Genomic DNA, 14,280 nt, shown 5'->3' with positions numbered 1-14,280 from the left:
GTGACATTAACGTAGGCTAATATATTTTCCATCATCTCGGTTTTTCTGTGCTTAGCTGCGACTTTTCTCGCACATCTTTTTTTTAGAACACGATTTTTTTATCATAAAAGGACTGTGCTTCTTTTTTTCCTTAAAGTTTGGTTCTCGCTACAATTATTTACATTTATGTTTGCTTATAAACATTCAAGTATGCATATACTTTAAGTATAATATTAACAGTTACAGTATTAGAATTCCCGAAAAATTCATAAGACTTTTGTCCATCACTCCTTTGGGAGCACTTAAATGTCGCCAAACACTGAACACAACTCATATATATTTTACATGTAATATATAAATATTGATCTGAACTCAGACGTATATTATATGCGGATGAATGTGTGTTTATTAGCTGGTATAATGTGTCGGCTCACTGAGTTTGTGGCCGCATAACGGCAGTCAACCACATAACTATATTGGCGGAAGTAACACATACATATATGTATATACATATACATATACATCTATATGTATGTGCCTATGTAAGAGCACCGCAGTATTTTCCGCCACATGGCCGGGATCATTGCGGATTTAAATGTTGCGCGCACACTCACTAATTGGATTAATTTTGATGGCCAACGTAGTAAGTCCGGCGTTTAACATTCCACTGCCTGATGGTTGGTGAATTGGTATTGTGAGAAGTGAGAAGAAATTTAGTGTTGTAGTCAATTACTTTCGGAGTAATAAAATGTAATGTAAGACTTAGCGCATGCTTTCAATCTGTTTATAATTAAATATATAAAAAAAATTGTGGACAGTTAATAAAAAGTACAGAAGTATTTATGTAATAGCAATCGATTAAATCAAAAGTAATAGCACCATGGGAATAATTGTTAAAATTTCAATGGGGGGTCTAAGGCCTGTTATGTGTATATATCCAAACTCACATATTCATATGATTACCTTCCAGGGTGGCCACCTAATAAGTTTAAACCCCTTGGAGAGGCGCCCGCCAAATTCCTTAGTTGCTCGAAGGTACCTAAGTTGGATGCACAAACATTTTCTCGAAAAGCATGAGACAATTAACAAACATTATCAAGTTAAAAAAATACAAAAACAAGAAAAACCTTAACTTCGGTTTCGGAAATATAAAAGTTGTCCATACAGGGCAGCTACATACATACATATGTATATGCTATAGTGGTTTTTCTTGTGAAGAAAAGTACGTATGCAAAATTTCAGACCGTTATCTCAAAATCTGAGAAGTATCAGACGGACAGAAAGATGAAAATAGCTAAATCGACTCAGCTCGTCACGCTGATCATTTATATAGCCTCCAATGTTTTGTTTTGGGTATTACAAACTTCATGGCGAACTGAAATCAAGGTATAAAAAGTGAGATCACAGAGAAACTTCGAGTTATGGAAGGAAATTTATATGAAACTGCACTTCTATTGCCAATTCGAGAGTTCGAGTTATGGAACTTCAAATGTAGTATATACATATGTACATATATGTATATAACGGCATGTATTAATATGCCACATACTAATAAAATGTTCACTGAGGTTCATTAAGGTACTAAGATACCATCACCAATCATATGGAGTAAAGTCACCCGGATGTATGTATGTATGTAAACTTTGAAGAATCACAAAAGTAAACGACAAATATCCGAGTGTTTGTAGAAGTTGCTGTAATTTTAATTTTTGACATATGCAACAACAAAATATAAAAACTAGATAGCGCTGTCGGCAGCATCTTGTCGAAAATACCTATGTATATGCTTGTACATACACACATTGCAATAAAATGTTTAGAAAATTTGTAGACTTACCTCTGATATCTTCAACTGAAGCTGCTTCCATTTAACTGCACACCTTTAACACTTTCCGCTAATATGTATGTATGTATTCAAATAGCATTTTAAGAAACCACTCATGCGCTGGTACAATCTTCTGCCATTGCAGCCGCGCAGCACACCCAGTTCATTCAAGCCTCCGTACCATATTATCTAATAAAATACGCTATTTAAACAAATATTATCTTTATAATCAAATATGTGAATTTAACACTATATGTATTAATTTTGATTAATTACTTAATTTATTTAATTATCACTAAAAAGCACAAGTTTCACTAATTTCTTGCACCAAACACGAAATTAAATGCGCGGCGTTCGAAAAGGCGGCGGAAACTGAGTTAAGCGGAACTGGAAACAGAGTTGCCAGTATGTTTAAAAAAACTAATTATGTGTGAAATTAGACAGATGTTAATAAAAATATTATAATTATAGTAAATAAATCAATAATCAGACTAATAGAATAATTAGAGGGTGTATCTAGATATAATACAAAAAATTTATTTCCACGTATAAATTCCAAAAATGTAAGGCCCAATCAGTCACATAAGCAAGTATTACTTGCAACGTAATAATTTACTTATATCAAAATATTAAAAATTATATCAATTCATTTTTATAGCCGAATAATTTTTCGCGAAAGAATTATATTTCTCAATTAGTGACTTTCTTATTTGTTAAAAAAAAAATAAAATATGGCAGCATTTAAAAGCTTGCCCACAATCAAAACAAAAAACAGCTGACTTGTTGCGAAAGTTTACGTTTATTTTCGGCACATTGATAGTACGATATAATGAGGTACACAAACCGTTGTAAAAAGAAAAAACATGTAAACAAAATGTTCTCATAGAACATAATAAGCTGTTGTAGTTTGAACTGAATAATTGAGAGGAGAATCTTCTAAGAGGAAATATTTTGGCGGGCACAGGTCTATGCAAACCGTTACCGGTTCGCATCAATTGTAGACTCCTCATCGTCATCGTACTTTCGCCACGGCCTAAAATAACCACAGACAGCAAAGAAGTGTGTACACTAAAGCTGAAAGGGGATGTACAAACACTATACGACGTAAAGATTGTTGGCCATGAGCAACGACATTACACCCGGCAGTATGTTCTGTATTATGTTTGCCAATTACAAATTGTCATTGCATTAGTCAAAGGTGCGCTGCAGCAGCTGTTGCATACGCATTAATGTTTTGTCTTGCCAGCAACCAAGCGGACATTCGCAAAATTTCGTTACAATAGAATTTAATTTAATTGAAGTCAAGTGCCATAATTAATGAGTTATTTCAAAATCAAAACAAAACGAAAACGTCGGCGTAGACAATGGCAAATGAGCCCAAAGCCCAACGGCAGACAAACGCGGCGGATATAGCAAACCAAGGCACATAAGTTTGCCACACGTTAACGCACTTAGACGTTCTCAACGATACGCAAAAGATGTAGCATATAAAAATTTAAGGAAAGGAAAAAGAAATATATATTTGTACAGGCAAAGTGCTTTTGAAATATTCTATCAGTTTGGAGTGATTTTCTACGTGGAAAAATTCATACAACCCTTGTGAAAAACTGTTATTTACGCACATTAATCTTTTTAAAATTGTAATATATGTGCAAACAAATTTATATTAATATATGCAACCGCGTTGTTATATAATATTTTCATTCGCACTTGCTACATTCCTGCTGCTAAATTTATATAACCATTTACTGAAGTGATGCGAAAAATGGATTAAACGTGCTTGCTTATGACAAATAAAAAATATGTAGAATATTAATACAGCATACATCGAAAAAGTTTTATAATTTTGGAATTAAAAACAAAACTCTGATAAACACATGGTAGAAGAATTTGGCCAACCAAAAACATAATTGAACTGTTAACTAATGTATAAGTAATCGTCAGTCTTAATGCCACGTGTATTTTTGTATGATATAAAATTAATTAATACACCAATAAGAGCAATTGCTACAGGCCTTCATTGCCAAATTTAAGTTTGAATTAAAAATAAATTATTTGAAACGTTTAACACTTCACCTTCATGTATGCCAGCCAACGAAATATCGAGACGAACAAACAAAAGTGCGGGAAAATGTGCGAAATTTTTAAGGGCCATAATTAAAAAAGAAAATTTTGATACATTTCGTTGTTGCTGTTGCAATTAGCCATACGTTGATGATTTTGTCAACAACAAAAAACGACGTTACAACACCAACAAGAGCAGCTGCCGGCAAATATTGCATGTAATGACGCTGTCTGTGATGACGGCGCGCAGAATATATCAACAAATATTACAAAAATAAAAACGCGATTCTGTAGCGAAACGCCAATGACAACACTAAGCATTCTGCCGTCATTTGTGATTTGTTGGTCAAAACAAAAAATAAACATTTTTGCCGCCTAGTTTACAAACACACATGTTTATTTGTGAGATCTTCCTAACAAAAATTACTCACTGCATAAGTTCCCGAGAGTGAGATAGATTTTGTTGATAGGTGAGTGACTGCGCCGCGATAGATCACAATGATCATTAACAACAACGCATCTGCACAATGATTAATTACATTTTATTTCCTTAAATATAGCTGAAACGTAATTTTGCAATTTTAGCAGTAATATAACATAATTAGTGTGACAATGGCTGCAAATAAACGCACCGTTGGCATAATTGTTGCTCTGGTCATACTCGTATGCGTAGTAGCTGGCGCCAACTTGTATTTCATGTATTATCTTAACGTTGAAGAAGCTCCACATGTAAGCAGCACGCGGGCGTTGGAGAATATGATACGCCAGAAAATTCGTGAACTTCATCCTGTGTATTTAAATCGTAATCCTCGACTTTTTATGTACCGTAATAAATTGTTGAAAAACTATAAACCTGTGCCATATGAAAATGCAACCGTCCTGTGGGACATTGCCAACTGGGTAATTATTACAAACCACAAGTTTTCATTGTTGTTTCCTATTTTATAATTCGAAACCGTTTTTTCAATTCAAGTGGCCACAAGAAAATGAAATATATCCAATTTACGATACCTCCATGGCTCAACTGCTGCAAACATTGCGCCTAGAACCTATAACTAAAGTCACAAATTTGGCAAAAGGCACACAGCTGAAATTGCTCGTACGTTTGGCGAATAAACAAAAAGTGATCTTCAAACCGCAATGGTATGAGCGCGATGCAGTAATCGAAGGTGCCGTTTATGCGGGAAAAGATCGTCACACTGCGGAAGTATATGCATTTTATTTGGGTGCTGTGCTGGACTTCAGGTGGACACCTATTGTGGTGGGACGGGTCGTCAATTTGAAGACAGATATATATGACAAAGGTGATAGCGAGCTGAAGAATTCCATGACAATCACAGAAACGGAGAATGGTACGGAACAATATTGTCTCTTCGGCAAGTGTCATTATTGCAACGAAGAGGAGACTGTATGCGGTGATGACCAAAATAACATAGAGGGTGTTCTCATATACATTGTGCCAGGCTCTTTGGCAAAACGGCGTTCGCCTTGGCAACGTACTTACAAAGAGGATAAACGTGCGCCCTGGGAGGATGATATGAACTATTGCAAGTGAGCAAAAATGTAGCAAGTGGCATATGCTTACAATTTTAAACATATTGTATATGTACGTTAAACTTTCATTGACTTCCTTCCCTATAGACCGCTAAAAGATAAAATGGAAACAATGCGTTTATTGGACCTCATTGATGCGGCAATTTTTGATTATCTCATCCAAAATGGCGATCGGCACCACTATGAGACACGTGAAGAGCGCTTAGTGCTCATAGACAACGGTAAAGCATTTGGGAATCCAAACAAGGATCATCTAGACATATTGGCGCCACTATATCAGTGTTGTCTGTGAGTGAATTTAGGTAAAATATTTAGTTTTTTTTCTAAATTGAAAAATTGTGCGATTTTCCACAGCATACGAAAAACAACCTGGGACCGACTGCAAGTATTTTCGGGTGGTGTTCTTACCGAGCTCATTGATCGTCTTTCCAAACACGATGCGCTTTTTCCTTTGATCACAGATAAGCACAAAAGAGGCGTAGAACGTAGGCTACTGGTTGTCTATGCAGTTGTCGAATATTGTATGGACAGGGAAGGTGATAAAATGTTTAAGCAGCTATAGACGTATATGCAATCAATTCTGAGTTTTAAGTAAGTTGTTTGTATGTAAATGTTTATTCAAAAACTTATATTTTATTACCTAGTAGTATGTAGTTTAGAAATGTACATATTTAAATTTAAGGAGATATGAAATTTCAGCAAAAGTATTTTCACACTGCTCTCTTGGGTAAATTTGTAAAATATATAACGTAGACAAATACATTTAAGCTTGTTGAAGATAATGTAATTTTATAAATTAAATTAGAAAAAAATGAATTTCATGTTACTTTACGTCCAAGACTTCTAATGTAGTTGATCAAACAAATTGCTATATAGTCCTAATAAAGCCATGTTACTATTTTTTACCTTTGACATTGCTAAATGTGAATAATTTATTGAACTTCTTATTATTGGCCTTATTGGAATTGCTCTGAAATTAAAAAACAAAAAAATTAAGTGAATAAATTTAGCTTGCAATCAGTTTACAAGACTTACTTTTCCATGAAATTGTGGTTTTAACTCCATGCCCTTAGCGCGTTGTGCACCACCTTGGAATTTTCGAAAGTCCACATTTTTGTAGTCGAAATTTTTCACATCAATCGGCTTGCTTGAAGATTGGTTACGATTCTGGCGATTTTTTATATTCTTATTTTTAAATTTCTTTTTGCCACCTTGGCTTTGTCTTTGCTGCTGGTTTGCTTGTGATTGTGACATTTGAGCTTGCGATGTGGATGGTGCCTCTTCCGGTCCACTATCCGAGTCATCACTAATTGTGTGCACAGAATTGTTTGATTTGTCCGCAGCCACATTGGTAGCGGCGGGTTTATGTGGTTCTGCGACCTTTTGTTTATTAGCCAGTCGCATTTCCTTTTTAGTCGGCGGTAAATTAACAAACTTCAATTTATCGTCATTTGGTGCATCGGTCTTGAAACGCTTCGCTTTAGGTTCCTCTGACTCTTTTGACTGTGCCTTCTTCACGATCGCCTCTTCGTGTGTGCGTTTTAATATTTCTTTTATCGGCAAGCTGTAATCACCGTCGCCCGTAGGCTCAACTTTTAATTCGTTCTATAATTGAAATACGAATTTAACATAAAATATATGAATTCAAAACGAAATATATGAATTTAGTAAACATATGTAAATTAAATCTATATTTTACCGCTGTTTTTCCCGCCGGTGGTTTGGCAGCCGGACAAAGTTGTCGTTTCTTATTTTCTGCTTCGATGCGTGCCGCTTCTTCAGCCTTTTCCTTTTCTACCAAAGGTAACATAGCCAGATAACGTTGATATGGGCTGACGAATTTTATGTTGCTATGTAACTGTTTTTGCTTTCGCTGATCTTCATCCTATTAGGAAACGATAAAAATGTAATTAGCGCAGTTCAATATTTATAATTTATCGAAATGCTTACATCATCCTCTGAAGGCTCTGGTGTTTCATAAATACTCAATGCGGGTTTCGCCATCTTTACGTCAGCCTTAGTTGGTGAGGTCAGTAATGGGTTTTTGCGGAAGTTTAGCAGTGTTGGCAGATCATCACGGAATTCCTCGTTATGCGAGAGATCATGCGGGCAATATAATTTGCTATTATAATCCTTGGTGTTGTTGCTGGCAACGCGATGGATTGTTTCCGTCTCCAGTACAGGCTGAAATTGAAATTGGGTTGTGTAAAAAAAATTGTTTGCACATGAAGTTCAATATTTAACAGATATGTATATATATATATATACGTATTCACCTTCACCAATGGCTGTTCACGCGCTCGCAGCACGATTTGATGTAATATGTGCAGATTTTGTCTAACTAATGGCGGTATGGGATTACAGCAAGCAAGTATGCCTTGCATTTCACGCGGCAAGCTCTCGGAAATCTGCAATAACATGTGATTGGGTAGGACATAGCCGTAGCTTTCATCTTCCTGTCGAGCAACGTTGTCACGCCATTGGAAAACTTCCCGTAATGCGTAGAGTTGTCGATTGTCGAAAACGCGTTTCGACTTGCGATAAAGATCCATATGTGAATCTGCTGTGACATGTGGTTTTACATAACGTTTTTTGCAGATTTCAGTACTACGTTGATAAATGTTACGCAGCAAGTTAGAATGTTGATTGCCCGCGTCGAGCAAATCATTGGTTAAACGATCGAAAATATAGAGAAGGTAATGTGTATCCTGGCGGGCATATGATACCAACTCTTTTGGTAATGGACGTATGCGCCAATCAGCCAATTGGAACGTTTTATCGACGTCGAGTTCACAATAGTGTTTGAGTAGATACGCCAATGATAATCTCGCGTAATTTAAAGTCTTAGCCGCTTGATGTGTATCAAACATATTAACTATATACAAAGAAAGATCACGTTGTAACCACTCAATGTCCATATCAGCGCCGTGAAATATTTTAACAATTTTCGGGTCCGTAAATACCGTATTTAGTATGTGCATATCATCGCGTAATTCTAAAGCATCGAAAAGGTAGTCTTTGTTACGTGTGGAAATTTGTACAAGACAGGTAAAACCCTGAAATGTCCGGTAAGAATGGTGTTCCACGTCAATAGCAATTTCACGTTGATTACGCAACTCTTCAACCGCGGCATTCAATTTCGGTACAGTATCCACATAAAGCAGTTCTGTGTCATCTAATTTTTTAGGCTCCTTTGGATTTGTGCGTGACAGTTGGGCGGCGGGTACTTCCCATTTCATCAATTCAAACTCATAAGGATGTAAATAACTGAAATTAATAAATCATACAACTGATTAAAAGTCGTTCACAACAAAGTATAACTAAATACCAGTACCTGGCAATATTGCCACTTTCATCATACTCGGGTAACACGGCTAACGGTTTTAACGAATTCGGTTTATCTTTTATTCTTGGTACAAACGGTGTCAAAGCACTATTATCCACCATAACTTTAAATTTTAATTGTGGTCTTGCAATATTCTTTGCAGTAATTAATCGTGCAGCTAGTGGTGATTGTTCATTTTTCTTTAAATTCCAACTACCAGCACCTGAGCCAGATTTAGGTATATTGTTGGCTATATTTAGATGGGACTCTACCACAATAGTTTGCGGATTTTTCTTTATACCAGCTAGTTCATCCAAATTCGAATTCAAACGTTCCATTATAGCATCATTGCACTCCAAAAGCATTTCAAATTGTTCATCTTGCTGTCGCCTAAAAATATTTTTGTGAAAATATTACAAAATAAGATCCTTTTAAAAAATGCCACTGATACTTACCGTTGTATGTTACCCTTAACATTTTGCCATTTCAACACCTTAGACATCAGCCCAAATATGCGGTCCGACTGTGCATCGACAATTTTACCAAATGCCGGGTACGCGCAATATAAGTCACGTGCGGCTCCTTGTGGAAAAGAGTTCACTGCTTTGGTAGCTTCTACAATTTCAGCTAGACCATTCTATAACAAAATTTCCGGAATAAAATATTTTTTTTTATGCTAAACATATTATCTATACCGACTTTTGCAAATTCTTCGATTGATGGGAAAGCGCCTATTGGTGTAACATTCGGTGGTTTTTTCTTTTGTACTGAAGTTGAATGTGATGCTTCGGTTTCATCTTTAGTTGCTGTAGTGGGCGTCATTTAGCTATTTTCTTAAATTTAATAAAATTCCATACAATCAAAACCACTAAAAACCGTACTTATTTCTATAAATTGATACACGTTTATTTTTGACATATGTAACAAAAACAAATAGCATAGACATATTTGCAGGGTTGTATAATTTAACAGCGACATCTGCAGGAAAAAAATACCAAATACAGCCAGAGGACAAGTGAACAGATATTAAAAAAGAAATAATTCATTCTAATTTAGAATTTCTAAATCAATTCAAAATATAAATTGTTGTGAGTTCTTCATATATAATTTATTGAAAATGTTGATATTTATTTGCAAATATTAACATAATTTTAGAAATATCTAATTTTCAACATTATATGATAGAAATTTATTTTTATTTATTTATCTGATAATGAAAGTCTTCTGTCAGTCTCCGGACAGAAAAGCTCCCAACCGGAGCGATCATGTTGTAATAAACGGAAGACTTTTATCCAGAGGTCCTTGCATTGGCTCGGACTCGTAAGCGTTGTTTACGCCAATAAAGAAAAACCCGTCGTCGTCCACACATCTGCAAATACCGGGTGACTAAAAGAGCCCTCGTCTGAACATTCTCTAAGCATGCGATGTACTCTTTGTGTGGTGCACCGCTGCAGTTCTCTAAATGTGTGGTGTATTTTACGGTTTCATAATTCTTAATACTCCTCTTTACTGTTGATTATTTTAACTCCTTATTTACCAATGTATATGTTTTGAGCTTTCTAAAAAAAAGTCACAATGTCTTTTAATTTATTTACAATGTTATTATCGCTAGTAACCAAAGCTTTCGTGGATTTCCTTAAAGAATTATCAATGCTGATGACTCATGTTTCCCCAGTTGTCTTTTGAAAGTAACTTTGCATTTCAATAGTTTCCATTTTTAACCTTCACGTTCTACGCTTTTGTTATTGGAATCATTATATGAGAAAACATATCAACTTATTAAGTTCTAAGAAACGGCTAATGGAGCACATTGGAGATGCGTTTATAAAAGCTGCTCAAAGATAAAACTGAAGGAATTTCTTTTTAGGTATTTATTTAATAACCACCACTATACATTTATTGTGGAATATATAATACATGCACTACCTCGTCTAATTAATCTTAGAGATGTTTTCTGAATAAGTAAACAACACACACACACACTTGTATTACTTAGAGGTAGGCAAAAAAAAACCAAAAAGAAAGATGGAACTGCTACTTTAAAATAATCTTCAAAGTATTATAATACTTACATTTTTAACATTTACAATTATTTCTTATATACTCTGCTGATTTGGTGATGGTTTTGAAACATTCTGAATAAATTTAGAGTATAATAACAATATTCGCTATAAAGAAATAATTATTTAGTTATCTTTCTTCATTCTTGTAGATGTCATTCTGTAAATAATCGAGTCTCTGCCGGGATCCATATCGGCAATTGCGTAGCAAACGGCCAATAATGAGAGGCCCAAAGCAACCATGAACCATAGAATTATGTTGAATATGACTGGGTAATTTTGGTCATAGTAGGCAGCAAGATTGTATGTGTTCTGTTTATAATTAAATATTCACTTTAGATGTTGTCTTTTTAATCATTATATAAACTTACAGTAGTTGATCCAGCAATTGTTTCACGTCGTTTACGTGACAAGTTACTATTTTTGTCATCTTCATGGCTCACAATTACAGCTAACAATGATTGAGACGATGCATCACCTTCGATTTGTCGTTGCAGATTTACAAGTTCGTTGGTCAACGCCGAAATTACTTTTGATTTCTCTGCATCATCTTTCAAGTTGGATAAGTCGATTTTGGCGTAAACGAACTCCTTATCGGATTTTAAAACGCAGTTGCTCAATTCCTGGAATAAGATATATTAAAAATAATTGATTTAATCAATATACATATATGTAATCACAATTTACGTACATTTTCCTTAAAATTTGAAATGTTAATGGCACAGTCTGAGGAATCTTCGTTCGAAGTAAGTTTCAGGTCATCCAATGAGGCTTGGACAGATTTGCCATCAATCTTATAGCTAATATTCTCCTCGCTCAGTGGAAGTTCATTCAATCCGACCACATCTACAACGACAGTCTTCTGTGGTAGTCCGAAGGGATCATTGATCACAAGACCAGGAAAGTCAGCAGTGTCTGATACACCCAAACCTCTTGCTGCCTTGATAACATCGCCCACCTGTTCACTTGGCAGAACAGTTGGTATGCGTTGGAAGGATATCGATTCTGGTGTATTTAACACGTAGAAACTACCATCGGCATTGACTGAAACATAAAAGAATGAATTATTTTTATTCTCTAAGTTACACATAAAATCAATAGCACGTATTCTCCACCAATTAGAAAAATGTTATATTTTCTTTGGTCGACACAAATTTATTTTAACTTCACTTTTAATGCTGCCACTATGTAATTCCTATGAATTATTTTTCGATTACTCACCTGCTAAAAAGCAGAACATTAAAAATGCACAAATTCGCAGCATATTTCTTTATTCTTGGCCCTCAATGAAAATTGATCATATGACAACTACGACGGACGGCTGAAATACAACAACAACAATGTCACAAGTCAAAATGTGGATTTCTTTGCAGTTGTGGAAGGTGTTCATGGATTTAAGTTGGTAGTTGTGGTCGGTAGGAGATATTCGGAAATTGCACAAAAATATTTTTTATTTAAATAGTTTTGGATGTTATAAAAATTAGGCGGAAAAATTACGTTAAAATACTTCAGCGAAACTCAATTTTTTAAGCCTTTTTCGATACCTTTCGCTGGATTAAAATATGTTTCAACGTAAATGTTATGACATGAAAAATAGTGTAGTGTATGTGTAGCCTTAGATAAGGTGATTGTAAACAAAACACATGCATATGTATATGAAAATAAAACAGTACATTGTGTAAAACTAAGATGTCTTGTTCTGCCGAACATTTAAAATATCTAAAGGAATTAATTTCATCATGCTTCCTTCCGGCTTTAAAGGAGGATTTGGATAATGTGCCTCTAAGTAGCGAACATTTTGTTTCATACAGAAATGTTTTGGAAATACAATTACCGACCCTTTACGACATGTTGCAACAAAGCCGGCACTGGATTTTTGGTGGAGAAGATCAAGACTCTTATGAGGTATGAGATTACAACTAATAATATATTCAACATTTAACACAACATTTTTATTTAAGAAAGGTATTTGCGAATGTGATCATCTTATTGTGCGAGATTAACGCTGAGTCAACAATTTATCGCTTATCAAATGAAAATATTCAAAGGAATGCAAACAGTATCCTACAAGAACATACACCTGTAAATATAGCAGATGTAGAAAAAATTCTGTTTGAATTTTACCAAAACAAACTTAAGAAGGATGTATGGAAAAAACAATTGGGTTCCATGCATGGATTCGTGAGATATTTAGAGGTAATTTAAAAAGAATTTTATCTTCACATAATTGAATCGAAATTACATGAAGACATATCACCAACAAGTAAAGTTAAAAATTAATATTCTTAGTTACAATATTCGTGTAAAACGCTTCCAAGACAATGGGTTAATTTCTGCTTATCCGTGGGTCTAACTGTACGCGAAAGCCACGAGCCTACCTGTAAACGAATTGGTATATTAATATTTGCACTGATATTGAAAAGTGGTGTAAGTAACCATGAAGCAATTATTATAAGATTTTTATAAAATATATTATAATTTTTCCTGCAGAATTTCGCATATATTCAAGAACAAAATATACATGGTGTCATATACGAGTCAGCAATCAAAGATGTTGATTTTATGGACTGTGCAGAGACAGCAGCAGATGTTTGGAAATGTTTACATAAATGTTTAAAATTCTGTAAAGAATTAAGCAGTTTTAATGTAATATATTCATATATATTCTATTTGAAAATTTTATTTCAATTAATTGCGATTCTTCCTGTAGTGGTGCCAACTCGATGATCTAATGGAAAAAGCCATTAAAAATGTAACAATGGCCTCCAATAGTCAGATATCACTATGTAATTTGCAACAAGTCTCTAAAATGGCGGCATATTTTGCAATAAACCAACAGGAAATCGAAGCTTGTTGCGAAGCAGGTCTAAATATTCCTTCATCGATAGAACATTGCCGAAATATTTGTGCAACCAATAATTCCTACACAATTTTTCGGTGGGCTAAAAGCATTCTAACTATGTTAAACGTGGAGTCATATAAATTAATGCAGGAGAAAGAAATGTCGCAGAAATTCTTACTGGTTGGTTTTGAACTACATACACAAAGAAATATTTTATTATCACTACTAACATTTGTTTTTAGGAAATGCATAAATGTTACTTGGTTTGTATTTTGCCAATTGACTTACAAATAATCGCTCCACATTTAATATCATTTCTCGAAAAGTTTACGTCTGTGTTAATGGAAGTTATAATCACTCATAAGCTGGATTTTGAAATCATACAGGTAACCGTATAAGTAAATGCTGGCATTTTCAAGGCTGATTAATTTTATAACTTTTTTTATTTAGATCGTTAGAACGATTTTAGAGACTTTCAAATACCAACTTCAACATTCCCCATATACTCATGAAAGCGAAAATTTTGTCAAACTTAACAACGCACTTGAAAAGCTACTTAACCACAATATCTTTGTACAAAATAAATAGATGATTTTTAAATTATTGTAAATATTTTAAGAAATAAAATATA

The 14,280-nt window shown here is 34.5% G+C and overlaps 4 protein-coding genes across 6 annotated transcripts; 2 read left to right on the top strand and 2 right to left on the bottom strand.

Annotated features, from left to right (window-relative positions):
* Window positions 1-2,621: 2,621 nt before the first annotated feature.
* Window positions 2,622-6,353, top strand: LOC120772017 (glycosaminoglycan xylosylkinase homolog). Its single transcript, XM_040100386.1, has 5 exons — window positions 2,622-4,338; window positions 4,429-4,768; window positions 4,842-5,419; window positions 5,510-5,710; window positions 5,777-6,353. The coding sequence occupies exons 2-5, from the start codon at window positions 4,481-4,483 to the stop codon at window positions 5,982-5,984; spliced, it is 1,275 nt and encodes a 424-aa protein (XP_039956320.1). The 5' UTR covers window positions 2,622-4,338; window positions 4,429-4,480; the 3' UTR covers window positions 5,985-6,353.
* On the bottom strand, window positions 6,185-9,648 carry LOC120772009 (exosome component 10). The gene is made up of 8 exons (XM_040100374.1): window positions 9,447-9,648; window positions 9,203-9,384; window positions 8,757-9,137; window positions 7,699-8,689; window positions 7,373-7,606; window positions 7,122-7,307; window positions 6,458-7,027; window positions 6,185-6,392 (listed from the first exon to the last, which is right to left on the bottom strand). Exons 1-8 carry the CDS (start codon window positions 9,567-9,569, stop codon window positions 6,318-6,320), a joined length of 2,742 nt encoding a protein of 913 aa, XP_039956308.1. The 5' UTR covers window positions 9,570-9,648; the 3' UTR covers window positions 6,185-6,317.
* Window positions 9,649-10,603: 955 nt separating this feature from the next.
* On the bottom strand, window positions 10,604-12,143 carry LOC120766190 (ATPase H(+)-transporting accessory protein 2). The gene is made up of 4 exons (XM_040091547.1): window positions 12,029-12,143; window positions 11,499-11,851; window positions 11,179-11,430; window positions 10,604-11,119 (listed from the first exon to the last, which is right to left on the bottom strand). The coding sequence occupies exons 1-4, from the start codon at window positions 12,069-12,071 to the stop codon at window positions 10,934-10,936; spliced, it is 834 nt and encodes a 277-aa protein (XP_039947481.1). The 5' UTR covers window positions 12,072-12,143; the 3' UTR covers window positions 10,604-10,933.
* Window positions 12,144-12,478: 335 nt separating this feature from the next.
* LOC120776965 lies at window positions 12,479-14,265 on the top strand. 3 transcript variants are annotated; one of them, XM_040108069.1, is made up of 8 exons: window positions 12,479-12,712; window positions 12,773-13,003; window positions 13,097-13,234; window positions 13,298-13,453; window positions 13,518-13,829; window positions 13,892-13,912; window positions 13,976-14,035; window positions 14,100-14,265. In XM_040108069.1, the coding sequence occupies exons 1-8, from the start codon at window positions 12,497-12,499 to the stop codon at window positions 14,235-14,237; spliced, it is 1,272 nt and encodes a 423-aa protein (XP_039964003.1). In that variant the 5' UTR covers window positions 12,479-12,496; the 3' UTR covers window positions 14,238-14,265. The 3 variants fall into 3 exon arrangements, with proteins under 3 accessions (XP_039964003.1, XP_039963995.1, XP_039964012.1); XM_040108061.1 differs by having other exon boundaries at window positions 13,892-14,035; XM_040108078.1 differs by having other exon boundaries at window positions 12,538-12,712; window positions 12,769-13,003; window positions 13,892-14,035.
* Window positions 14,266-14,280: the final 15 nt, after the last annotated feature.

Source organism: Bactrocera tryoni, chromosome 1, assembly GCF_016617805.1.
Source record: "Bactrocera tryoni isolate S06 chromosome 1, CSIRO_BtryS06_freeze2, whole genome shotgun sequence".
NCBI lineage: Eukaryota > Metazoa > Arthropoda > Insecta > Diptera > Tephritidae > Bactrocera > Bactrocera tryoni.
This window is presented reverse-complemented; position numbering and strand designations above follow the sequence as displayed.